Source organism: Hyperolius riggenbachi, chromosome 12 (genome assembly GCF_040937935.1).
Source record: "Hyperolius riggenbachi isolate aHypRig1 chromosome 12, aHypRig1.pri, whole genome shotgun sequence".
NCBI lineage: Eukaryota > Metazoa > Chordata > Amphibia > Anura > Hyperoliidae > Hyperolius > Hyperolius riggenbachi.
The window spans coordinates 30,644,824-30,671,509 of NC_090657.1; the positions used below are offsets into that span (position 1 = coordinate 30,644,824).

The 26,686-nt window shown below is 43.4% G+C and overlaps 1 protein-coding gene across 2 annotated transcripts in view; it reads right to left on the reverse strand.

Annotated features, from left to right (window-relative positions):
• TNS4 (tensin 4) overlaps positions 1 to 26,275 on the reverse strand; it is a 39,214-nt gene extending 12,939 nt beyond the window's left edge. The window contains exons 1-8 of one of the 2 annotated variants that reach the window (XM_068264618.1): positions 26,061 to 26,275; positions 17,463 to 18,005; positions 8,727 to 9,081; positions 6,694 to 7,073; positions 6,480 to 6,566; positions 3,745 to 3,858; positions 272 to 364; positions 86 to 163 (exon numbers count right to left, since the gene is read on the reverse strand). In XM_068264618.1, coding sequence (XP_068120719.1) covers positions 86 to 163; positions 272 to 364; positions 3,745 to 3,858; positions 6,480 to 6,566; positions 6,694 to 7,073; positions 8,727 to 9,081; positions 17,463 to 17,970 — 1,615 coding nt within the window. In that variant the 5' untranslated portion in view covers positions 17,971 to 18,005; positions 26,061 to 26,275. Of the gene's footprint in view, positions 1 to 85; positions 164 to 271; positions 365 to 3,744; positions 3,859 to 6,479; positions 6,567 to 6,693; positions 7,074 to 8,726; positions 9,085 to 17,462; positions 18,006 to 26,060 lie in introns of both variants that reach the window. The other variant, XM_068264617.1, reaches the window with a different exon arrangement.
• Between the last annotated feature and the right edge of the window lie 411 nt (positions 26,276 to 26,686).

Sequence of the window (26,686 nt, forward strand, 5' to 3'; positions counted from 1 at the left end):
TTTTACATTTGACAGAAGATGAACTTTAAATGTTTACATGGACCATCCTTCGGCATCCCCTGTTACTATGCACCTGTATACATACCTTTTTTGGAGATGAGCAACTTGCACGGCAAAGATAATGGGGTAATGGTGTGCTGGTAAACCAATGCAGATAAACTCCCTAAAATAAAGTACAAAAGCATAGCATGATTACTACCACTCATTATACTCCGGTGTGTGAAGTACATACAGGTGAGCAGCACACAGTACACACATATAGAGAACTAACCAAAATATGGCTCCTCTGCAGCACCTTTCAGATGGACTCCTTTTGCAGATGATTCAATTAGAAAATGTCGGACAAGTTCATTAGTCGTGTCACCTGTAGAGACAGCAGATATTGCATTATGAGACCACTGAGTGATATATATATATATGTGTGTGTGGTATTACTTAATAACTAAAGACAGAGATACAGAAGCTGTCTTTATTATTTCCTTTATAGGACAACCGAGGTGACATGTGACATGATGAGATAGACATGGGTATGTACAGTGCCTAGCACACAGATAACTATGCTGTGTTCCTTTTTTTTCCTTTCTATGCCTGGAAGAGTTAAATATCAGGTATGTAAGTGGCTGACTCAGTCCTGACTCAGACAGGAAGTGACTACAACGTGACCATCACTGATAAGAAATTTCCCTGGTGTCTAATGCCTCCTCCATTCCCTATAGTATTCTCTAGTGGCTAGTATTCCTCCCACCCCTATACATTTCCCTAGTGTCCCTCCCCTATAAAGTTCCCTGGTGTCTAGTGGCTCCCTCCCCTATACAGTTCCCTGGAGGCCAGTGCCTCCCCTATAGGGTTCCCTGGTGTCTATTAGCCCCCCTCCCTCCCCTCTACAGTTCCCTGGTGTCTAGTGCCCCCCTCCCTCTCCTAATCAGTTGCCTGGTGACTAGTGGTCCCCCCTCACACCCCTACACAGTTCCACGGTGCCTAGTGATTCCTCTCCCCTATACCGTTACCTGGTGTCTAGTGTTTTCCCCCTACCTCCCCCATATGACTTCCCTGGTGATCTAAGGATTCCCCTCCAGTATAGCTTCCCTGGTGGGGACAGGCCAAACATAATGCAAATGGGGAAGCCACTTGAGGTCCAAATTTGATGGCTCTACAACCCAGATTTAGCCTACAACCACAGCTTGACATGTATGATCCAGAGGCTTTCCACTAATGAGGTAATTGTTTCTTAATCATTTCAGATGTGCGTCAACAGCAACAAAAATCCAGATCCTGAGCACACACCGCACCAAGCCCGGATTTACCTAACAGGAGCCTATAGGCACAGATCTCCTGGCACCTTAGACTCCGCCCTCCATGAACCTACAAACCCCCGCCGAACCGCACCACAAGTGTGCTGACTGACCAAACTGTCACTTCTCCCTTACTTCCCTAGCCCGTCATAGATAGCTACAGGTGCCCCTTAGTATTAGGTAGCCAGAAATACCCACAATATTAAGTAGCTAGAGGTGCCGCCAAGCATTAGATAGCTAGAGGAACCTCAGTATTAAGTAGCTAGGGAAATCTCGGCAACAGAATGCCGAGAGCAGGTTGAGTAACCTCTTATGTATTCTCTGCTCAGGACTTTGCATAGGGGAGGTGGGAGGGAGGAGCTCAGGGAGGGGAGAGAGCTGCCTTTCCATCATCAGGCGCCTGTAGGCACGTGCCTACAGTGCCTTATGGTAAATCCGGCCCTGCACCACACTATACAAAAATACTATTTTGCCAGGAATGATGCATTAACATATAATAATGTCCCACTGAATGCATGAAAAGCAGTGCCTTATGTGGGACTTCAGGTATTCTGCCAAACGGATTGCCGTCAATATTTGTTGAAAATGTCAATTATTTGCCAAGGCAAGGCATGACTCATTGTGAGTCATCCAATGTGCTGCTATGAGGGAGGGTTGGCATTGGTTCATTTCAAGTTTTATCTTTCAAGTTTCCCAATGACTAATGTTATCTTATACTTCTACCTCCGATTACAGGTCACCCCTCATCTCTTTCCACTTAAAAGACAAAGCCTCTTTCTACTACGAATGGTCCTAACCCTAACACAAACACACTCAGCAATCTTGTTCACTGTAACAGTTTGTTCTAAAGCAGTTGTATCGACAAATGTGATCATTTACTCATGTGATCATTTCGGTCATTTACTCCAGACTAAAAATCTACTCAGCAGCAGAAATAGAAAGTTGTAGTGACAATAGAAGGATGTCACTGAGCTTCCTGTGTACTCATGTTTCCCAGTGTAGAGGGGATGGTAATGTACTCATGCTTACTTTTAGTGGACACTGTGTCACATTTGATACAGATTTACTTAAAGGGGAACTGAAGTAAGAGGTATACGGAGGCTGCCATATTTATTTCCTTGTAATCAATACCAGTTGCCTGGCAGCCCTGCTGGTCTATTTCTCTGCAATAGTATCTGAATAACACCAGAAACAAGCATGCAGCTAGTCTTGTCAGATCTGACTTTAAAGTCTGAAACAGCTGATCTGCTGCATGCTTGTTCAGGGGCTATGGCTAATAGTATTAGAGGCAGAGGATCAGCAGGGCTGCCAGGCAACTGGTATTGCTTAAAAGGAAATAAACATGGCAGCCTCCATATACCTCTCTCTTCAGTTCCCCTTTAAAGTGTACCTCCAGACTAAAAATCTACTAAGCAGCACTGAAAAGGCATGGGGCTTGATTCACAAAGCCGTGCTAACTGTTTAGCACGGGTGTGCTAAACAGTTAGTACGTGAAGTGCCGTCCGCGGACTTTTGCGCGCGCAAAGTGCCGTGATTCGCGCGATCACAGACTTTTGCGCGTGCAAATTGCCAGCAATTTGCGCGCGCAAAAGTACGCGATCGCGCGAATCACGCCACTTTGCGCACACAAAAGTCCACGAATGGCACTTCATGTGCTAACTTTCTGAATCAAGCCCTTGGTGTTTCTTTCACAGTTTCACAGCATCAGAACTTTGTTTTTCTTACCCAAGCATCATTTTTAGCTGCATAGAAGCTAAGCTCCACCCCATCAAAGAAAGCTGCCCAGGCATTATTCCCCTGATGCCGTGCAAAGCATGATGGGATTTCTGATGTTGTTGTTCTCCTTCCGCTGTTTTGGCGCAAATTTATTATTATTTTTTTTTTATTTGAGATTTGAAGCCTAGCGCGTGCAGCTGGAAGGGGTTATCAGGACACAGCAGGACAGTTGGAACTGTGTCTCATGCTCCCTGTCACCTCCTTTCAACCAAATCACAAACATTTGCCTGTTCTTTTAAAACAGGGTAGGTAAGAGATGATATTACCTATCTATTTTAATTAACATAACTATTGTAACTTAGTTACAGTAAGTTTGTTGAGGCTGAAGTTCCCCTTTAATAATTAGTTTACTTAATATATTGACTAGTCAGTCACTTTATGGTACATGATAGTGTTTATTTAGTCTAGCTGCACCACCTATTAATTATAATTGTAGTACTTAAAGGACAGTTCAATGTTCAGTGTGGTCAGTAGCCACACTAGGCATGTGCCTAGATGTGGTCCCTTCAAAACAAAGGGCTAAATATAGCCAGCAACTTCCATTGTCTGCTGCTGTCTGCTGGCTTTTTAAAATGTAGAGTTTTTATAAAAATTCAACGGCAACTTGTTTTGAAAATATCATCATGCGACATGCCACTTGAGATTCGCTTAAACCACTTCGTTAAAGCAGACCAACCTGTTTTTGAGGGCATTCCAGGGACTTTCATGGCCAGCCCAAAGGATCCTCGGTAAGATGTGCTATCTCGGATAATGAATGTCCCAGGCTCTTTGTCCTTCAGAAATTCAATAGCTGTAGTGAAAGAAGAATAGTCCCTTAGCCACAACTTCTAAATTAATACCCCAAATATGTATAACCCATCATTTTTTTTGTGTTTGCAAGGAGACCAATAAACTGAAACCCTCTGATACTACCTTGCCTAGAGCCGGTTCAAGAAAATATGGGACTCTGGGCAAAAATTAAAGTGGGGTCCCACATACTGACCCAAGGCTGTGCAGATGCATTTAGACCCACAGCCAACTTTTTACGCTTATTGATTATTCTGATTGACGGGGTACAATAGAAATCAGATGTTGGGTGGTGTTTTCATTCCTTTTTTTGTTCTTAAAGTGACAATGAAGCAAAAAAAATCTTATGCTGTAATGAATCAGGGGCGTAACTAGAAATCCCCGGGCCCCCCTGCAAAAAAAAAAAAAAAATCCTGGGCCCGCCTAGGGCCTTTTTGGGGGGCAGGAGGAGGAGTAGCAAAATAAGAGGAGAGTATGACAGATCAGCGGGGAGGGGGGACATTCGCCCCCTCCCTCACCTCAGGCTCTCCTCTTAGCGCTCCCCCTCCTGCAATCATTAGTGGCAGCAGGCGGCGGCAGGCTGAACACATACCTCTATTGTGCAGGAGGTCTCCGATCTCTAAGAGCTTCATGCTACTTCCTGTTTACACAGGAAGTAACATGAAGCTCTTACTAATCGGAGACCTCCTGCGCGATGGAGGTATGTGTTCAGCCTGCTGCCGCCCGCTGCCACTAATGATTGCAGGAGGGGGAGCGCTAAGAGGAGAGCCCGAGGTGAGGGAGGGGGGCAAATGTTCCCCCTCCCCGCTGATCTGCCACACTCTCCTTTTATGTTGTGACCCTCCTGCCCCCCAAAAAAGGCCCTGTGCGGGCCCTAGTGGGGCAGGGGTCACATCCCCTATTGTTACGCCCCTGTAATGAATTGTATGTGTAGTATGGATAATTAATAACAAAGAAAAGCAAATAAAAGAAACTCTTTTTTTCAGTTATATAGCCTTTTTATATATAACATTGCATCATTCTGTTATATTTGCTGTTTACAAACAATACTCTGTATATTAAACTATGAAACAGAGCAGAGCTAATGATCCTTTGAACTTCCCTGCAGTAAAACCTTATATGAAGCAGTGTCTCACTGTTTCTTTGATGTACAAGTGCTTCAGAAAATACTCGGACTGTTTTTGACCCAAGTTAGGTTGGAGAGCTCAGAGAAGCTCTTTTGCATAGATAACAACTAGTTTCATAACTCTTCCTGTACTGGAAACAATATTAGACTCACATCTCTGCTACTAATGTTCTATGTCTTAGCTGTACTACACATATAATTTATAATCTCATAAATGTACTTTCACTTCAGATTCCCTTTAAACATGTTTTTATATGTTTCGGTTCCTGTCTCATTACATTCATCAACTGCTTGCCCATATGCATGATAGATTGATATTTCCAACGCCACTATGAATCACCAGGGAAGTGAGAGAGGCTTTTGGTTAAAAATTATATGTAAAAACAAAACAAAATAGATGACTCAACATATATGGAGAAATGATGGCTGCACTCGTTATTGAGAAAGATTATACTTGAGTCATCACAATTTTGAATTTACATTAAAAGTTACTGTATATACTCGAGTATAAGTCTAGAAATTTAGGTCTGATTTACTCCATAAAAGTAGAGGGGTCGACTTATACACGAGTCACGGGCAACACTGAGCAAACTGAGTAATGTGTGTACTAATAGTGACATTCCCATTTGCAGTAATTTACCCAGTGGTAAGTGACACTTTGAGGAAAGGAAATGCCAAGAAAACACAGATCTGAAAGTCCTGGCCACAACAATTAACAAGGAAAGGGGCAGAGGGGAAATACTGGGCTGCATAAAAGGGAGTGAATAATTGCAGCACTTGAGGACTTGGAGCACTTATTGGCTGCACTTAAAGGGATACTGTAGGGGGGTCGGGGGAAAATGAGTTGAACTTACCCGGGGCTTCTAACGGTCCCACGCAGACATCCTGTGCCCGCGCAGCCACTCCCCAATGCTCCGGCCCCGCCTCCGGTTCACTTCTGGAATTTCTGACTTTAAAGTCTGAAAATCACTGTGCCTGCATTGCTGTGTCCTTGTTCCCGCTGATGTCACCAGGAGCGTACTGCGCAGACACAGACCATACTAGGCCTGTGTAGTACACTCCAGGTGACATCAGCGGGATCAAGGACACGGCAACGCAGGCGCAGCGGTTTTCAGACTTTAAAGTCTGAAATTCCAGAAGTGAATGGGAGGCGGGGCTGGAGCATTGGGGAGTCGCTGCGCGGGCACAGGATGTCTGCGGGGGACCATTAGAAGCCCCGGGTAAGTTCAACTCATTTTCCCCTGACCCCCCTACAGTATCCCTTTAAGGGACAGGATGGGTTAATAGCTGTAATACTGTATGCAGTGCAGTCATTAACCCCTCCTGAGCCCCAAGTGCAGCCATTAACTTTGCTGGGTAGGCTTATACTTGAGTCAATAAAAAAATCCAGCTTAAGAGGGTTGAATATTGGAGTCGACTTGTACACGAGGTCGACTTGTATTTAAGTATATACAGTAACTTAAATTTGACAAAAAAGTACTCAGTCTGGAAGATCTTACTTTGATCTCTTGTAAGGTTGGGCTTAAACCAAAGCTTAGAAGTGTCCATAACAAACTTCATTCCAGTCTGGCCATCTTTTACAGAGCCTGAGGAGGTAAACGAAAGCAAACTGATCAACCTTCAAATTAAGGTCATAAGGTAATAATAAAATAATGCATATTCATTTCAGCACTTGATACTAAAGCAGTATTTGAGAACTTAGAAGATACTCACTGTCTGAGCATGTCGGTATAGAGGATTCAGAGGACGTTTTGTTAAAACTGGTGGAGCTTCTTCTTCTGGGTCCATTGAAGAAACCTCTGGAGGATTTGGGGGAGAGGTCCCCATTTTCTAGGCACCCATTGACCAGAAGGATTGGGATGTCCATGCTTGAATTATTGACTGATGGAGGGCAGCTGTTGGCATGACCTTTGGCAGAAGCATGAGGGAACATCTTGGAATAACTGAAAATGCCATTGTGGTCATAGCGAAGCAGGGGGGTGGTGGGCGACATTATCCCAGGGCTGTTTAGATTGCAGAATGAGCCCACAGAGCCAGATGGGCTTGAAGAGAATTGATGACCATCAGACTCGTCGTTTGGAAGAGACTGAGTGCTGCAGAAAATTAAAAAAAAGCATGCTGTACATCATTTCACCTGTATTGTTGATTCACAAAAGAACAACACCAAAAGACAAGATTAGGAGCTTAAATCTAACTAAAGGCAAAGTTTGTTTTGTTAGTTTTGGAGAGAGTTGAGAAGGCGTTTGAACATCTGTCAGTCTGTTATGCTGTCCCTGCCATATGTACCCTTAGGGAAACATTCCCACATGTCTCGTCCTGTTGAAGGACAGTGATCATGAAAAATTGGCAAATTTTAAATACGTACATATAAATGTACATTTCTTACCTAGTTAAATGCACTATAAATTAATGTTCTCTGTCACTTACTGAAGGTAGTTACAATCTATCAGGTTGACAGATCTGTCAGGTTTTAGACTAGTCCATCTCATCAAGAAGGGATTCTTGGGTATTTCTTTATTTGCAAAATCACTTACTGAACTGCAGCTGCTTCATCCAAGTGCCAGAACAGTATGCACATGAGTAGGGAGGCTAACTGACATCTTTGTACAGATCCTTTCCAGGGAATGATTTTGTAAAGAATAAAGGTAATACTGAGAATCCGTATTGGATTTGTCCAAAACCTGTCAGATCTGTCAGCTTTTTGCTACCTACTGTACGTGACATGGCAGAAAAGTAATTTAAACTGCATTTTACACTGGGAGAAAGGTACATTTTATATGTATGCAGGGCCTGATTTATACTTTTCACTGCCCAAGGCCCACTATCAACAGCTGCACCCCCCCCCCCCGACCGTCAGCATCCTAACCCCCCCACACACACACACGGCAGGGAGTAGATTGTAGGCTTCTCTGAGGACAGTTAGTGACATGATGGCAGGGATGATATTGTAAGCTTCTTGGCGAGCAGCACATTCAGTGAGTGACTGGCAGCTCAGAGATCACTGTAAGGTGCCTGATCGCTGCCCCTTCATCCCTTCAGCGCAATATTCAGCTGTTAGTAGCCACCCACCACTATGTGCAAACTCTGTGAAGCAGGATAAATGTTTGGCAGGCTAACTGTTACTATCACTTTGCTGCCCAAAGCCCGCCCCTTGCTTTCCTGGTGCCCTAGGCCATGGCCTATGCGGCCTTGCCTGAAATCCGGCCATGTATGTATGTATCTTGAATTTTACATTTTTCACAACAATGGTCCTTTAACAAATCAGGCCTGTAGTATGTGTTCCAAAGACCACAGAGACAGTAATGAGGGACTGCAATTAAATCCTGACAGACAGTCATATTCATCACCATATTATCAAAACTTTTTTCCTGTTTTATATGACAATATATTTTTATTATTGTTACTACTGTCCTTTAGATATTTACCATAATATCTTGTTGTCAGGACAGAAAATGAACCAAGGGTTTCTGAAGGGGGCAAAGAAAGTAATAATAGCTTGACTTATATTCTAATCCTTTTCATGTCACCCAAGGCTAAAATATTTTTTTTACAGGAATCTGTCATTAAGGTTGTTTATCTAATCAAAGCCTAGGCCGGCTCAGTGGGCAGGTCAGGTCAGGGTCTGACCAACAGTACTCGTTAAATGCTTGGTGGGTATTATAATTTGCATTTCTAAACGTTCTAACTTGTGGAACTGTTAAGACATCACATTCTGGAATAAATGGTAACTAATTCTTAGATCTTACCTTCCTAAAATGTAACTGGTGTCTGACCCAGGACTGGTGGACATCATGGACATATCACTGGTGCAATATCTGTCTGAGCCAAATGATGAGGACAGAACAGAGGAGTGGTGATTTGGCCTTGGATTTGGGACAGCGATGATTTGCGTGGCTTGGCTGTGATTTTGATGCTGACCCTGTTGCCTGTTGATGTAAGTTTGAGGTTCGCTGAAGATGAGGCTTCCGCTAGGAGAGCTGTTACTACTCTCTGTTCCGCGAGCTATTAATATTCCTTCAAACTTTGTGGTGGGATTTGAAGATTGCTGGACACGTTCCTGGGTAACTGCTCTTGTAGGATTCATCTCCACACATTTTATTGCTGCTGAGAAAAACAAGAATTTGTTCACTTGAATTTTGTAATTACTGAGGCAAGTTTTTGAAAAAATGCAATAATTTTATTTTTACCACAATGAGCAGAAAGGGTGTTTCCTGTGGTAAGACGAAGCTGGCTGGACCACACTTAGTTTTGACAGGGCCAATAACTTAAAGGGGCACTATGGCGAAAATTTTTAAAATTTTGAATACGTGCAAACATAGACAAATAAGAAGTACTGTTCTTAAAACAGGGTGGGTGAGAGATTATATTACCTATCTATTTTAATTAACATAACTACAGTATTGTAACTTAATGACAGTAAGTTTGTTTAGGCTGAAGTGCCTCCTTAAAAAAAAATATATGTCAGCCTCCATATTCCTCTCACTTCAAGTTCCCTTTTGACAGAATATTTTACATCAGTTTTATATCAGTTTATTAAACATCAAAACATCAATTATCTATACATGTTTTTTTTTTTCTTTTCAGTCCTTTGCCTAAAGCATACAGAGAGATAATCCACTGTGGAAAGTGCAGTCTGACGTCTGAAAAGATGAATTCTTTCCAGTGAGCTGAAGATGTCAGACATGCTGGTACCTGCGCGCAGTCCTGTCTAAGCAACAAAGCTCAGCTAATCAAGCAAGACTGGAGGTACTGAGCACCTTTTAAGAGCCCCCATGACCTCCATATAGTGACAACAGCGTTCTGTCTGTCTGTTCTTTGTACTTAGACATGGTCAGGCGGCTGTGGAGGGGGTTAACAATCATAGCTCTTCCTGTGCTTCCTGTCTTGGACGTAGTTAATTTCCTAGGTGAATCAAAGTTTAAGATATCCTCTTAAGATTATTAGTAGGGCAGAGTTGAGCCAGCAACAATGAACAAAAGCCATTTTGAGGCAACACTGATATTTCAGTTAAAGCGGAACTTAGAGAGGAACTCCAGTGAAAATAATGTAATCAAAAAGTGCTTCATTTTTACAATAATTATGTATAAATGAATTAGTCAGTGTTTGCCCATTGTAAAATCATCTCTGATTTACATTCTGACATTTATCACATGGTGACATTTTTACTGCTGGCAGGTGATGTAGCTGCTGCATGTTTTTTGGCAGTTGGAAACAGCTGTAAACAGATATTTCCCACAATGCAGCAAGGTTCACAGACAGGAAACTGCCAAAAGTACGTACTTTTCTTGTTTCTTGTGGGAGGGGTTTCACCACAATATCAGCCATACAGTGCCCCTGATGGTCTGTTTGTGAAAAGGAATAGGTTTCTCATGTAAAAGGGGGTATCAGCTACTGATTGGGATAAAGTTCAATTCTTGGTCGGAGTTTCTCTTTAACGTTTGCACAGGACAGAAAGAAAACATAGAGAAATGCACCCTTTACGTACTTAGAGAGATTAGCCTGTCTAATCCCCCCTCATCTTTGACTATGCACAAGTTGTAAGTTAATCCCTCATCTGTGTCAGCTGCCTGCCATGGCAGAGAGGTGATTGGTAAACACAGGATGTTAACCCTATATCTGCTTTCATGAGAACAGGAAGTAAACACACTGCAGGTTTTTTTTTGGGCATGATTTGTATCAGATGTAACAAAGAAATGTTTTTCTTCCAAGGATATTATGCTGTTGCTTATCTTTTTTTTATCTTTTAGAGCAGAGAGGAAGTTCTGAGTTCAGGTCCGCTTTCAAAAGGAAATTAGGCCTGTGTGTCTGTGATTGCTTTTTATTTCCCTACAAAATGATGGACACCAGGAGAGATCTTTTTAGGGCTCTTTGTCCTAAAGCAGACACCAAAAGTCTTGGAGGAAACTCCAGCTCATGATGCACAAAATGCCTGTTTAGGGCAGACACACTCATGTTTTCATTCATCTGTAAAGGAATGTAACCAACAAATGCATTGCTGTTGAAAGATGATTGAAATAGAATTTGCTTTGTTCCTCTCTAATTAAAACAACTGCTTTAAAGAGAAACTCCGACCAAGAATTGAACTTCATCCCAATCAGTAGCTGATACCCCCTTTTGCATGAGAAATCTATTCCTTTTCACAAACTGATCATGTATGGCTGATATTTTGGTGAAACCCCTCCCACAGGAAACTGTGAGGACCCTTTTCCTGGCAGTTTCCTATCTGTGAACCCTGTTGCATTGTGGGAAATAGCTGTTTACAGCTGTTTCCAACTGAAAAAAAGCAAGCAGCAGCTCATCACATCACCTGCCAGCAGTAAAAATGTCACTATGTGATTAATGTCAGAATGTAGATCAGGGAAAGGAAAGCTTTTGCAATGGGCAAACACTGACTAAATCATTTATACATAAAAAAAAATGAAGCACTTTTTTTATTACATTATTTTCACTGGAGTCCCTCCTTAAAGAGACACTGAAGCGAAAAAAAAAAAATATGATATAGTGAATTGGTTGTGTACTATGAATAATTACTAGAAGATTAGCAGCAAAGAAAATATTCTCATACTTTTATTTTCAGGTATATAGTGTTTTTTCTAACATTGCATCATTCTATAATATGTGCAGATTACACAACACTCAGCATTCAAAATGATTCTTTCAGAGCAGTCTGTGAAGTAATGACCTCTCCTCTAGCAGAGGAAAAGTAAATAGTCCAGGAACAGTTGAGATAATAAAATTTAGATAACAGCCCTCTCCACGACTAAGGGCTCGTTTCCACTATCGCGAATCTGCATGCGTCCAACGCATGCAGATCCGCACATGTAATACAAGTGGATGGGCCTGTTTCCACTGTAGCGTTGTTGAGGTGCGTTTTTTTCAGCGTGAAAAAAACGCACAAAAGAGCCAACGATTTCACCTGCGTCGGGAATCCGTGCAAATCGCCGCTAATGTATTTAATAGTAAAAACGCATGCGTTTGTTACATGCGTTTTTACCCGCGATTTCGCGTGCGATTTCGCACCTTTTTCAATTTTATTTAGCCCTGGCAGTGTCATGGTTAATTTCGCATGGCACCCTGCCATGCGAAATCGCAGGCGAAATCGCGGGTAAAAACGCATGTGGAAACGCATCCGCATGCGTTTTTACAAGCGTCGGAATGCGGCCGAAATCGCGTCGCAACAGTGGAAACAAGCCCTAACTTAGTCGGAGAGCTTAATGGCTTGTTTGCATAGAGATAACAACTGGAGTTTCTCAACTCTTCCTGTACTGGAAACAATTACACTGATGTATCTGATCTTAATGTTTTATTTCTTAGCTGTGCTACACATACAAATCATAATTTCATCATTTTTTTTTCGCTTCAGTGTCTCTTTAACACCATACACAGTATACAGGTGTTGGCTTAAACGTACCTATAATAATTTATTTTCTGTGCCCCAAGGAAACCCCAAGATTCTCAGCTGCCTTCTTCACCCACCCCTCAGATTGCAGCTAAGCTGCATTTCATCTGTCCATAAAGAGAAACCGTGACCGAGAATTGAACTTCATCCCAATCAGTAGCTGATACCCCCTTTTACATGAGAAATCTATTCCTTTTCACAAACAGACCATCAGGGGGCGCTGTATGACTGATATTGTGGTGAAACCCCTCCCACAAGAAGCTCTGAGTACCGAGGTACTCCTGACAGTTTCCTGTCTGTGAGCCTTGTTGCATTGTGGGAAATAGCTGTTTACAGCTGTTTCCAACTGCCAAAAAAGCAAGCAACAGCTACATCACCTGCCAACAGTAAAAATGTCACCATGTAATAAATGTCAGAATGTACATCAGGGATTTAAAAGATTTTACAATGGGCAAACACTGACTAAATCATTTATACATAATTATTGTGAAAATGAAGCACTTTTTTTAATTACATTATGTTCACTGGAGTTCCTTTTTAAAGAGAACCTGAGGCGGAATTTTTAAATCTTAATAAGACCCAGAGGCATGTCATGTGCACAATGACACGCCCCTGTGTCCTTCTATTGCATTGCTGCTGCTAGTCCGTCTCCCCCCCCCCCCCAGGCTCTAGCCGTTCTGTTTACCTGAGGCTTGTCAATCAGCCTCCTCCGCATTGCTGCTTCCATTACAGCCCCCCCCACCGATCCCCGCCTCTGCTAGCTTCCTCCAATCAGAAGCCAACCCGCGACCCAGGAGTACTTCCTGGGTCACGGCTTGGCTTCTGATATACATACCAAAAAGTAGGTGGGAAAGTACTATCAAAACTATTTTTATAGGAGAAAAAGTGAATTGCATATGGGCTGATGTGTCTTAGGGGCACTATGGCGAAAAATAGTCAAATTTAAAATATGTGCAAACATAGACAAATAGAAAGTAAAATTTTTGCAAAGAAAAATGAGCCATAAATGACTTTTCTCCTATGTTGCTGTCACTTACAGTAGGTAGTAGAAATCTGACAGAAGCGACAGGTTTTGGACTGGTCCATCTCCAGGATTTATTTATTTTCAAAAGCACTTAGAATGGCAGTTGCTCCGTCCAACTGCCAAAAAACTGTGTAAGGAGCAGGGAAGCTGGCCAGCCTCATTGTTTAAATCCTTTTTAGGGAATAAAAGCCTTGCTGAGAATCCCCTATGAAGTGATGGACTATTCCAAAACCTGTCTTTTCTGTCAATTTCTACTACCTACTGAAAGTGACAGTAACATAGGAGAAAAGAAATTTATGGCTCATTTTACTCTGAAAAAACGTACTTCTTATTTGTCTATGTTTGCACATATTTACAATTTTACAATTTTTCGCCATAGTGCCCCTTTAACTCATGATTTATATCTCCTTACCTATTTATATCACATATTAGATCTCCCTGTTTGTTTATCTCATGAACGGATAGTTGAAGGGAGTAATCAATACGGTCATTTAAAAAACAAGGGCCCATATGCAATTAAGTTTTTCTCCTGAGTTTTCTCCTAAGTGTTATTTTAAAAAGTAGCTTTCATAGTACTTTTCCGCCTATGTTTTGGTACTTGTTCAATTGCAAAAAGTTATGAAAAATTATCTCCTAGGAGAAAAATCAGGAGAAGATTTTTTTTTTAATCATAATATTGAAAAACATGGAAAAAGAGAAATGAAATAAAAAAAACTAGATTATGCACGAGCAGACTTTTAAGTCATGCATCTGTCACCCTTAGCAAGGCCACCTGTATGACAGTGCTAGTCTTACCTAGCAATGGCCATGATGACTCTACATTTCTCCACCGTCTGATTGTCAGCACACCTTGTGACATCATCGGCCAATCCCGTCCCGGCAGGCACAAGCCTGGAATATGACTGCTCCTTTGTGGAGTTTACAGTAAGACAAATATTTCACATTGAAATAGCTCCTGCTACCTAACTGGGCAGGGCTGATTTAATTAGAACAAGCAAGCCTTCCGGGCATCATATTTCATAACGATCACAGACTTACAACAAGTCAGTACTGTGCCTCTTCTCTCTATTTGCCAAGCCCCGGGGTAGCTGAATAATGTGCTGGTTGGGTTTGGCAGCAGTCATGCAACATGTTTGAATTGAATCTTATATCAATGAATAGCTCATTGGTGGCCTCTTGCTATTGGTTATTACAGGGGATTTCCAGCCAAATAGGTTATTAAGCTGTTGAAACACGTGCTGTGAGCTATACTGGAAATGCTTTAGATGTACAGTGTGAGCTGCCATTACAGTAGGACACCTGTACACTAATGGGTTCTTCTAACAATCACTAGTCTTTTAAATCAGTTCTCAGCTCAGATGAAAGCTTTCATGCAGGGGCGTTGCTAGCCCCAAAGACCGGTGGCACGTGCCACGGATCTTTTCTGGGATGCCCTGAATGTCCCTCAGGCAGAGTCATAGCTGTAGAGCCTCTAAGGTGGCATGCTGGGAGCTGTGGTGCCTCAACGGCAGCCATGCTCGGAGCTGTGATGCATCAGTGGGGGTTATGCTGGGCGCTGTGGTTCCATGCTGGGTGCTGTGGTGCCTTTATGGGGACATGCAGGGAACTGAGGTTCTTCTAGGGGGCCATGCTGGGAGTTGTAGTGTCTCAATTGGATGCCCATGAGAAAGTCAGGGAATGCTATGGAGGATCTGACAGATAACCTGAGAGCAGGGCAGCCCGCCCAGCAGAAAGCCAGACCAGCCTCTACAGAAGCCAGGTAACTCTGCCTAGTTATGTTTAAGTGGCACTGCCTATTTATGTGATATGCTGCATTTATTTATTTGTTGTGCTAATGTAGAGGGGGCTTCACCCAACATTATGCTGGGCACTGGGCAGGCCTATTTAGGATCCTAGCAACGCTCCTGCTTTCATGTAATGCAAATATGTAGCTGCCACAAAAGATACTGGGATCTTGATCAGGAGGACAAAGGCCACCTTCGTAGGCTCCTAAAACACCATTTTTCCTCACAGGGCCGGTTCAATGCCTGATGGGGCAAAGGTAACCTGCCCCCTCTGCAAACTCAGCCCCCTGGGCCCCCAAGCCAGCTGCCACCGCCCGATCTCCCCCCTTTACTGACATGCCTCCCAGGACCCCTGCACTATAACAGCATTGGTATCTCGCCTGTCCCGGCGGTGGCGTGCTGCGCCTGTCTTCTTCCTGCTGTCTGCCTCTTGTGATCCAGCACATGTTGCGTGGTGACGTGTCGGTCAGAAGAGGCAGGCAGTGAGATATGAAGACGGGGAGCATGAAATAACCAGAACAGCGTGCCGGCCCCCAGAACAGGCGAGATCACAATGCTGTTATAATGCAGGGGCCCCAGGGAGCTCGTCAGAGTTAAGGTGGAGGTCGGGGGTCTGGCAGTATGGGGGTCCGGCAGCGCTCAGGGGCCCGGGGCAATTGCCCCCTTGCCTTTATGGAAGCGCCGGCCCTGTTTCCTTGATAGACAGAGTGGTTTCTGGCCAATTTGGAGCCCCGCAGAAGGCACATTCGGTATCTGTCACTGCCACATTCGTGTTTATTCCCCACTGCTGCCACCGTTCAAATCCTCTGCACGCTAGAAATGCAGGTATACCAATCCTGAGCCCCATCAGATGCATCCGGCTCGCATTGGTTTGTAAAAGACCAACGGGACTCCTCGATGAGCTCCAGGGAGGATTTTCATTGGTCCACTACTCAGTGAACCAATAAGAATGCGCCCCGGGAGGGACGATTCCCATTGGTCTACTGAAAAACAATGGAAGCCTGATCAGTTTCTGCTGAGGCTCTGGGATATACCACTGCTTCTTCCGTGCAGGGACTCCTGCGGCAGCAGGCGAGCACTTTGCAAAACATTTGCGGTGAGCAGCCGTTGGTCTCCGCCACCAATCGCTTCATCCCGCTGATGCAGAAAATTTGTCTAGGACCCAAACTTGCATTCCACTTTCGGAACGATAAGAACGCATCCATTCCAAAAGGACTGATATGAATGGATCCTATTGCTTTGCATCCATTTGGATCTGTTCCGTTAAGTTCCGACAAACAGAACATTTTTATGTGCAGTGTGAAAGGAGTCTAATGCTGGGAATACGCAGTTTGTTTCTGGCGCTCAATTCTCCTCTCGATCGTTTTTGCCGCTCGATTCTGCAGTTGATTCTCTTATCTTCCGCTCGTTTTTCTTATTTTTTTCCATTCACTTCTATCAGAGATTGAGCGGCGAAATGATCGAACAGGAGATCGGACATGTGGGAAATTATCTCTCGAACCATCTTATCACTTCAGAAGCGAACCGTGTATTCCTAGCATTAGGCATTGTCTCCACCAAAACGAAGCCTTCAGGTAACGTCATATGAACCTTAGGAAAGCAATATATTATGCTTCTGAGACACATTTGAGACACTTCTGCAGATTATTTTATGGGTAAGATAGCAGATAAATATAACTGTAGTAACCTGGTAACAATGTATACAATAACATAACAGTGTGTGACACATACTGCCACTTCACACAACAATAGTCCTGAGAACATATAGATGAAGTATTGCTGCTGATTACAGCCACCCACATTATCATCCACATGACATGAGGTGATGTTAGGGAGTTTCTTTTACTGAACTGCTTTTTTTTAATACCATTTATATTATGGTTCATGAGAAGAAACTGCACTCCTGGTTTATTAACTTCTTCTCTCGTCTCAAATGGAAGAGGGAAAGAAATAGTCACATCAACGTACTACAAGGAGTGGTGCTGACAAGTGAAAGTGCTGTTGATACTCAAGTCTAACTCTAAATGGCCTAGACCTCAGCCAAATAGCAAACTGGGCCAACAAATCAAGAAAGCATTGGGTCCTTTTTGGACATCCATAGGTCATACACACTGTCCAAGCAAAAATGGACCATTTATACGACAACGTTTTACATAGTAATATATTTACAGTTTCTGTTGTATTAACTGTCATCAGGCTACATTTTTCATAGACTTTGAGAAACAGGATTGGGGTGCAGTTCCAAAGACTTAAATTCAAAGTTCTACTTTCTTACCTGGAGGACTTGTAGTCTTGGCAGGTAGTTGTCCACATGCTACGGATTCGTGTCTCTTTTTAGCCACCTCTGTATTAATAGGCAAAGGTTGGAAGGTGGGATCCAGTTCTAAGATAAGTTGGTTCAGGTTTTCTATGGAAATGTCCAGTGAGGGAGACAATGGCTCTTCTTCGTTGATGTCTGCTTCTGATCCATTCATAAACTTGTGCTGGTTAACGCCGTTACTTCCTTTGTGACCATTCATGGCAATGGACCCTTTCTCAGTAGTCATGTTAAAAGAACCAGAATGTGGTCCACCATAACGAGCCGTTTCAGCCAACCTGTGGCCACTGACCTGTGTTGTCATCTGGCCAACACACGTTTCTGAACTGAAGTACATACATTTAGTAGCCATTGATATGCCTTTTGGGTGGACAGTTTGTCTGAAACTACCTCCATCCTCTTTTGGAGCCATGCAGACTGTTGTTTGTCCCACTCGCAAAACATGGTTGGGTATGACCTGAGACATTATAGTTCTCCCTTTTAAATGTGGATTGCAGATTTCTGAAAATGATAACGATAATTGAAGATTAGGTGAAGATTAGGTGAAAGAGGTTCTATATAAGACAGCTAAATCCTTTCCGTAAAATCACACCGCAAGTCTACCTGGGGAATCCACAACTAATTAGCTACAGTGGAAAAGCCACTGTAGGCTGTTTGAGTCTGAGTCATAGTTTGAAATCAGCTAGTGCCAACATGGAATGATTGTTGTGTTTCTATAGTTACTTATCAAGTTATGGTGTTCTGTTTCATACCAATGAATCCATCTAGAGTTCTTTCTCATCTTACATCTGGGCTAACTAAGATTATTAAAACATTTGGAAGATCTCTGACCTCTACAAAGGAACATAGGAATAGAACTGCCCTCCCGATAAACTCCTGGTCTTCCAACATGCCTCTAATCTAATGTCACTCCAAATTTCAGAAGATCTTAAGATCTTTGACAAGGCAAGACTGCAAAAATAATTCTTGAATGTAATAAAACGATTACAAATTCCATCCAATTCACTGGGCATGAATGTTTTATTGTGCCCCAACATGAACAACTCATGAAAGCTGGTTAAAAGTATCCAATCATAGTAAGTGCAATGTGACCTTGGACAACGTGGCTTGGACAAGTACTGGTTTTGCTTCTGGAAGTGGTAGCCATGGGTGGAAACCAAAGGTATCTGCTTAATAGATGGAAACAAATAGCAGCTACAAACTCTTTAAGGAGCCCATTCCTGTCCACCCATCAGGCCTTGCTTGGCCTGTGTTGCTCGCAGACAGCCGAAAGATGTGATTGCTGCCTTATTGAAGCCCGGGTTAGTTCTTTCTTCTGCTTATCAGCTGATTTCTTATCGGCTGGCTGGGTGGCGAATTTGCGATAATGAAGTCAGATATCCTAGGTGCTGTCTGGCCGCCACCCTTATACACATACAGAAAGGCTCAATCATCCTAGTATGTATGCTTAAAGTCATGTATTAAAATAACAAACATGGCTTCATAATGATTGGCGGATTTCTGTTCAGATGCCTCTGTAAATTCTAAAATGTACTACAAATTAAGTGGTGTAGAAGGTAGTGATTTTGCCTTGCAGTGCTAGTTTTCTGGTTCAAATTTGCACCAGGATGCTATCTGCATGAAGTTTGTATATTTTCCCTATGTTTGCGTGGGTTCCTCCCACATCCCCAAATCATCCTAATAAGTTAATTAGTTCCCCCAAAATGGCCTTACGGTAGGAACCAGGTCCAGGTTTACATCACAGGAGCCTATAGGCTCAGATGTCCTGGCAAACATAGACAGTTGCCATCCATGAACCTACAAGCCCCACCAAACTGCACCGCAAGTGTGTTGGCTGTCTCAGCTGTCACTTCCCTCTTACCCATCATATGTAGCTACAGGTGCCCCTTAGTATTAGGGAGCCAGAGCTAACCACAGAAATAAATAGCTAGTGGTGCCCCCTGATTTTCGATTTCGTCAGTGGATGCCGAGAGCTGTGTGAGTAACCTCTCATTTATGCTTTGCTTGGGACTCTGCATATGGAAGGAGGGACAGAGGCACTCAGGGAGAGGAGTGAGCCGCCTTTCCATCATCAGGCGCCTGTAGGCACATGCCTACAGTGCCTTATGGTAAATCCAGCCCTGGTAGGAACAGTGGACTAAGATATGGATTAGATTGTGATCTTCTCTAAGGGATAGTTAGGGACATGACTATGGACTCTGTAAAGTGCTCTGAAAGATAATCACTATACAAATAAATAGCTATATAGCTAAACTTATTGCTGTATCCTAAGAATGTGTACTTTGAACTCAAACTTGTATATATCTGCCTGGAATGTAAAGTGACAGTCGAGGAACAGAGGTTATCTTTGTCTACTCCTCCACATCCTATAGCTGCCTGCTCACTTCCCAACAGTCTGAAATACTCTCTCTTTACTTTTTTTTTTACTTTTGTATGCAGGGGAACAGTGATCTTTAGCTGGTGGTGTAGTGGATAACACTCTTGCCTAGCAGTGCTTTTTCAAGTATTTTTGAGTCTTCCGATTGGCCTAAAATTTTGGAGTTTTCAGATTTTAGCGGTAAATCACCACAGTCTCCAATTGGTCCAGTGCTACTGAGTATTTTCGATTTTCCGAGTCTCGTGATTGGCCTAGGTTTTAGGTGATTGGCCAAAGTTTTAGGCAATTGGCCTAAGTTTTAGATAAATCACATGACTTGGAATTTGGAAATTGGAATTCAGATTACCATTGTTATGCTGAGGTATCGGTACTCATCATTTTCAGAAATTGGATTTTCGATGGAATCGGAAAACGGCATTTCCGATCAGCCATCCTTTTTAATATGCAAAGTACCGGTAGGTATCTGTATTAATAGCCATCTTTCTTTTTACTAGTGATGATCGTAGTAAACAAGTTAGGATTTCACTGAATTTCATGTACATGTTCGCGATTACGCTTATATGTAATTACGATTAGCAAATTCAATTGATTTCATGTAGTCATTCGTAATTTTGCATAAAATTTCGTGAAATTTCGCGTAATTTCTTGATGACTTTAGCAGTGAATAGCTAAACCCCCATACAATCTATTGATAACAAAATTGGTACATATGTTAAGCAGAATAGTGGGTACAAGGCAAAAAAAAGAATTTGCAAAAAGACTTTATAGTTTTTGAGAAACTCGATTTTAAAAATGCAAGTAAAAAAATGGGTTTTAAACTTAGAAAAAATACCGTTTAAAAATAATTTTTCTTTGCATTTTAAAATCAAGTTTCTCAAAAACTACAAGGTCTTTTCAAAAAATTATTTTTGTGACTTATCCCCACTATTCTGCTTAACCACTTGATGACCCAGCCTTTACCCCCCCTTAACCTCCTGAGCGGTATGGACGAGCTCAGCTCGTCCATCACCGCCGGAGGCTGCCGCTCAGGCCCTGCTGGGCCGATTTTCTTCAAATAAAAAGCAGCACACGCAGCCGGCACTTTGCCAGCCGCGTGTGCTGCCTAATCGCCGCCGCTCTGCGGCGATCCGCCGCGAACAGCGGCGAAAGAGGGTCCCCCCAGCCGCCTGAGCCCAGCGTAGCCGGAACAAAAAGTTCCGGCCAGCGCTAAGGGCTGGATCGGAGGCGGCTGACGTCAGGACGTCGGCTGACGTGCATGACGTCACTCCGCTCGTCGCTATGGCGACGATCTAAGCAAAACAAGGAAGGCCGCTCATTGCGGCCTTCCTTGTTTATTCTGGGCGCCGTAGGCGATCGGAAGAACGCCTCCGGAGCGCCCTCTAGTGGGCTTTCATGCAGCCAACTTTCAGTTGGCTGCATGAAATAGTTTTTTTTTAATTAAAAAAAAAAACCCTCCCGCAGCCTCCCTGGCGATCTCAATAGAACGCCGGGGAGGTTAAGGACCAGCGCTGTATTTGCTGATCTGTGCTGGGTGGGCTCTACAGCCCCCAGCACAGATCAAATATCAGGCAGAGCGACCAGATCGCCCCCTTTTTTCCCCACTAGGGGGATGATGTGCAGGGGGCAGTCTGATCACTCCTGCCTGCGTGTGGCTGGCGGGGGGGGCACCTCAAAGCCCCCTCCACCGCAGGATTCCCCCTCTCCCTCTCCTCCCTCCCTGTCCCGGAGATTGGAGGCTGCACAGGAACGGATCTGTCCTGTGCAGCCTCTAACAGGCTCCTGCCTGTCATGTGACAGCGATCCCCGGCCGCTGATTGGCCGGGGATCGCTGATCCAGTACAACGCTGCTACTGTTAGCAGCGTTGTACAAATGTAAACAAAGCGGATTATTTCGCTTGTGTTCATATTTAGCCTGCGAGCCGCGATCAGCGGCCCGCAGGCTATTCACGGAGCCCCCCGCCGTGAATTGACAGAAAGCAGCCGTTCGCGCGAGCGGCTGCTTCCTGATTAATTAGCCTGCAGCCGGCGACGCAGAACTGCGTCGCTGGTCCTGCAGCTGCCACTTTGCCGACGCGCGGTATGAGTGCGCGGTCGGCAAGTGGTTAAAGTGAACCTTAAGCCTAAAAAAAAAAAAAGAGTTTTACTCACCTGGGGCTTCCCTCAGCCCCCTGCAGCTGATCGGTGCCCTCGTCGTGTCTCTGCGATGCTCCCGTCCCTGGCGGCGACCACTTCCGGTTTCACCGCCAGGACCCGACGGGCTGGGAACGCGAGTGATTCTTCGCATTCCCAGCCACAATATCGCCCCCTATACTGCTTGTAGCAAGGAAGGCCGCAATAGCAGCATAGGGGGAGATATTGTGGCTGGGAACGCGAACAATCACTCGCGTTTCCAGCCTGACGGCCGGACGGTGACGGCGAAACCGGAAGTAGCCGCCGGCGTGGACAGGACAGTCAGAGACACATGGCGAGGGCACCGATCAGCTGCAGGGGGCTTAGGGAAGCCCTAGGTGAGTAACTCATTTTTTTTTACGCTTAAGTGTCACTTTAACATATGTAACAATTTTGGTAGCAAAAGCATGTATGGGGGCCTTGCTATTAAGCTCTAAAATCGGCACAAAATTCTGCAAAATTCTGCAAAATTTTGAAATACTACTATTACATACGAAATTAATTACAATTTTCTCTGAAATTTCGCATTACGATTACGATGTCTAATTGCGAATTTCGATGCGATATTTCGCATATACAAAATTTTGGCCCACCGCTGCTTTTTACATACAATCAGATATTAAAGGGGCACTACGGCGAAAAAATTTAAAATGTAAAATATATGCAAACATAAACAAATAAAAAATCCTTTTTTTCCAGAGTAAAATGAGCCATAAATGACTTTTCTCCTATGTTGCTGTCACTTACAGTAGGCAGTAGAAATCTGACAGAAGTGACAGACTTTGGATTAGTCCATCTCTTCATAGGGGATTCTCAGGGATTTATTTATTTTCAAAAGCACTTAGTGAATGGCAGTTGTTCTGTCCAACTGGAAAAAGCTGTGTAGCGAGCAGGGAAGCTGGCCAGCGTTATTGTTTAAATCCTTTTTAGGGAATATCTTTATAAAGAATAAAAGCCTCGCTGAGAATCCCCTATGATGAGATGAACTAGTCCAAAACCTGTCACTTCTGAAAGATTTCTACTACTTACTGTAAGTGACAGCAACATCGGAGAAAAGTCATTTATGGCTTATTTTACGCTGGAAAAAACGCGCTTCTTAGTTGTCTGTTTGCACATATTTTAAATTTTACAATTTTTCGCCATAGTGCACCTTTAATGTGATTCGTCATGTCATTTGCCAGTGCAGGGCTGAATCTGATGCTTCTGGCAAGGTGAGAATACTGACCATCCATATGTATGACACGTCAGGTTTTCACACAGGGCAAATATTTAGAATAAGGATAATCTTAAAGGACAACTGAAGTGAGAAGCATATGGAGGCTGCCATATTTCTTTCCTTTTGCACAGTACCAATTACCCAGCAGCCTTGCTGATCTATTTGGCTGCAGAAGTGTCAGAATAACGCCAGAAACAAGCATGCAGCTAATTTTGTCAGATCTGACAATAATGTCAGAAACACCAGATCTGCTGCATGCTTGTTCAGGGCCTATAGCTAAAAGTATTAGAGGCAAACGAAACGATCAACAGGACAGCCAGGCAACTGGTATTGCTTATAAGGTAATAAATATGGCAGCCTCCATATCACTTTCATTTCATTTGTCCTTTAAAACAAAAACAACATATACTGTATACCTCCAAATGTGACATCATTGTTCTTTAAAGAGAATCTGTATTGTTAAAATCACACAAAAGTAAACATACCAGTGCGTTAGGGGACATCTCCTATTACCCTCTGACACAATTTCGCAGCTCCTCGCCGCATTAAAAGTGATTAAAAACAGTTTTAAAAAGTTTGTTTATAAACAAACAAAATGGCCACCAAAACAGGAAGTAGGTTGATGTACAGTATGTCCACACATAGAAAATACATCCATACACAAGCAGGCTGTATACAGCCTTCCTTTTGAATCTCAAGAGATCATTTGTGTGTTTCTTTCCCCCTGTTCTCATACACTGAAGTTTCAGGCTGCTTGTTTCTTCCTGCAAACAGCTTTGCCCTTGTCTGTAATTCTTCAGTATGTGAAAGCCCAGCCAGCTAAGAGGACGATTTATCCAGCTTGTAAAAGATAAGAGAGAAGAGAGAAGCTGCTTTAATCCTAAATAACACACAGGCAGTGTGCATAGAGGGGCCTGAAAGGGTGAGTTCATAGCAGAACCACAACACTGAAGAACTTGGCAGCCTTCCAGACACAGGCTGACAAGTCTGACAAGAGAGAGATAAGTTGATTTATTACAGAGATGGTGATAGTAGAACGTGCTGCAGTAAGCCAGAACACATTAGAATAGCTTTTTGAACTTGTAGGATGATAAAAAACAGGATGCAATTTTTGTTACGGAGTCTCTTTAAATGATAACCAACGAATCATTTCTCACCAAATACACAAATGTGCAATATTTAAACAATATACTACAAACTCACAAAATGTTGCTTTGCGTAAAGAGGACTGGTCATGACAGATGTAAATACCATATACTACCATTCCTATCCCAACCCCTTGCAGAAAATAGATCTGCCAGCCTATATAACTGAGGCTAATGGCCTGACATATCATGTCTCACACACACGTATCATATGCACACCTATCAAAACAAGAACAAAACTGAATATGTTCTAATCTACACAGATAAGCATACGCATACTCAGACAGATAAGCATACGCATACTCATACAGATAAGCATACGCATACTCATACAGATAAGCATATTCATACTCATACAGATAAGCATACGCATACTCTTACAGATAAGCATACGCATACTCATACAGATAAGCATACGCATACTCATACAGATAAGCATACGCATACTCATACAGATAAGCATATGCATACTCATACAAACACACCACCTGCGCAGACAATAAGGCTAACAGAACAGTGCTGCGTGGTGGTGTGGCATAACGGACCCTTTGTAACGTGGCTTGCCGTGCTGCGATGCACCTCCTATGCGACGTTCACAGTGCGGCGGATGCGTTGCGGTATAATGGCGTGCAGCATCATAACGCACTGCGTGCAGCACATCACCGTGAAACATGTAGGTTAACAGTAACAGTGAACCATACTTTTCATTGACTGTATGCTTCACTGTATTAGACGCAATGTGCAGATAACGTGTAGCGCAGCTTTACCATTCCATTGGGAGTGTCAACCTAGCCTAAAAGTTGTAACTTTTACACACATACGTTGATGACAGATGTGGGACACACTCACATTCACACAAAAAAACCCACAAAATTTGGCCCCATTCACACTGGGGATCGCAAAATGCTAGCATTGTGCTATGGGGATTTTTTTTATTTTTATTTTTGCGATTTTTTTTTTTTAATGGGATTTTTTTTTGCGATTTTTGAGAGATTGCGATCCACGTTCTTTAACATTTCAATCGTGATCCCTCTAAAATCACAAGAAAAGCACAGCATGCAGCACATTTTCGTGTACCGCGAACCGCCGGTGATCGCTGCAGTCAGATCACTGCCATATACTCTTAATTACTCTAGCGTATTTCAAAGCCCTAGGGCAGGAGATTCCGAAATCTGTGAAAAACGCCCACAAATCGCCCCAGTGTGAATGGGCCCTAATATTTGTTCCCTTCACACACATGCACACACACACACATACATGCGCACGCACTCACATGCACACACACACGCACACACACTGTACACACACACACAAACACACACTGTACACACACACTCTACACGCACACACTACACACACACACACACGCGCACACACACACACACACACACACACTGTACAAACACACGCACGCACGCACGCACGCACGCACGCACGCACGCACACACACACACACACACACACACACACACACACACACTGAAACACTGTATCTTTGCCCAACAGTATCAGAACAACCACATGGGTCACTGACACAGCATACCACATGGTCTTTCCACTCAGCTTAAAGAAAAGTTACAGATGATAATTTAGAGATACAGTTTATATCATTCAAGGTAGCTCTTAAATTCTAAGGCAATACAACTTACCGGCGGTGTTGTCTTTTGGCGTGCCTGTGCTATTCAGCAGCTGTCTAGATCTTGTTTGAGAAATCTTTGCAGTGTAAGTTGGTTATATATATAGACAGAAGTTACACCCTTGCTATAATAACCCTTGCACCGCTGCTCACCACAGAGGCAGTCTTTGTACTGGTGTGTCACACAGCTGGGCCGGGAAGAGCAGTGTTAATGCTGCTGCCTCCCACACTGTCTGAGTCTTTCTTGTGCCTGGAGGCCAGATAGACAGTGTACACCCCTCTGGTGACGGAGAAGGGAGAATACAGGTGTGAAAAAAGCCACATTGCAGCGTGACGTCAGGCCCGACTATACATTGGTGATTCCCTAACACATACACGCTGGAAACCAACACAAAGAGGTAGTAAACAGTAACACCCAACACTGTTGCTGTAGCTAAATGTATTGATATGAGTGTGAGACAGCGCTGTGACATTACGCAAATAAACAATGTAGAGTAAAAACATCTGCTCAGACTAGGAATGGTGGCACCAGGGTCGTTTCTTGGGCAGTGTGGGCAGGGCGACCGTCCTGGACACAAACTGGCAAGTAGAAGAAGGGGGGGTGCAGGCAGAAAGACATAATCGCAGGGGAGCTGGTGA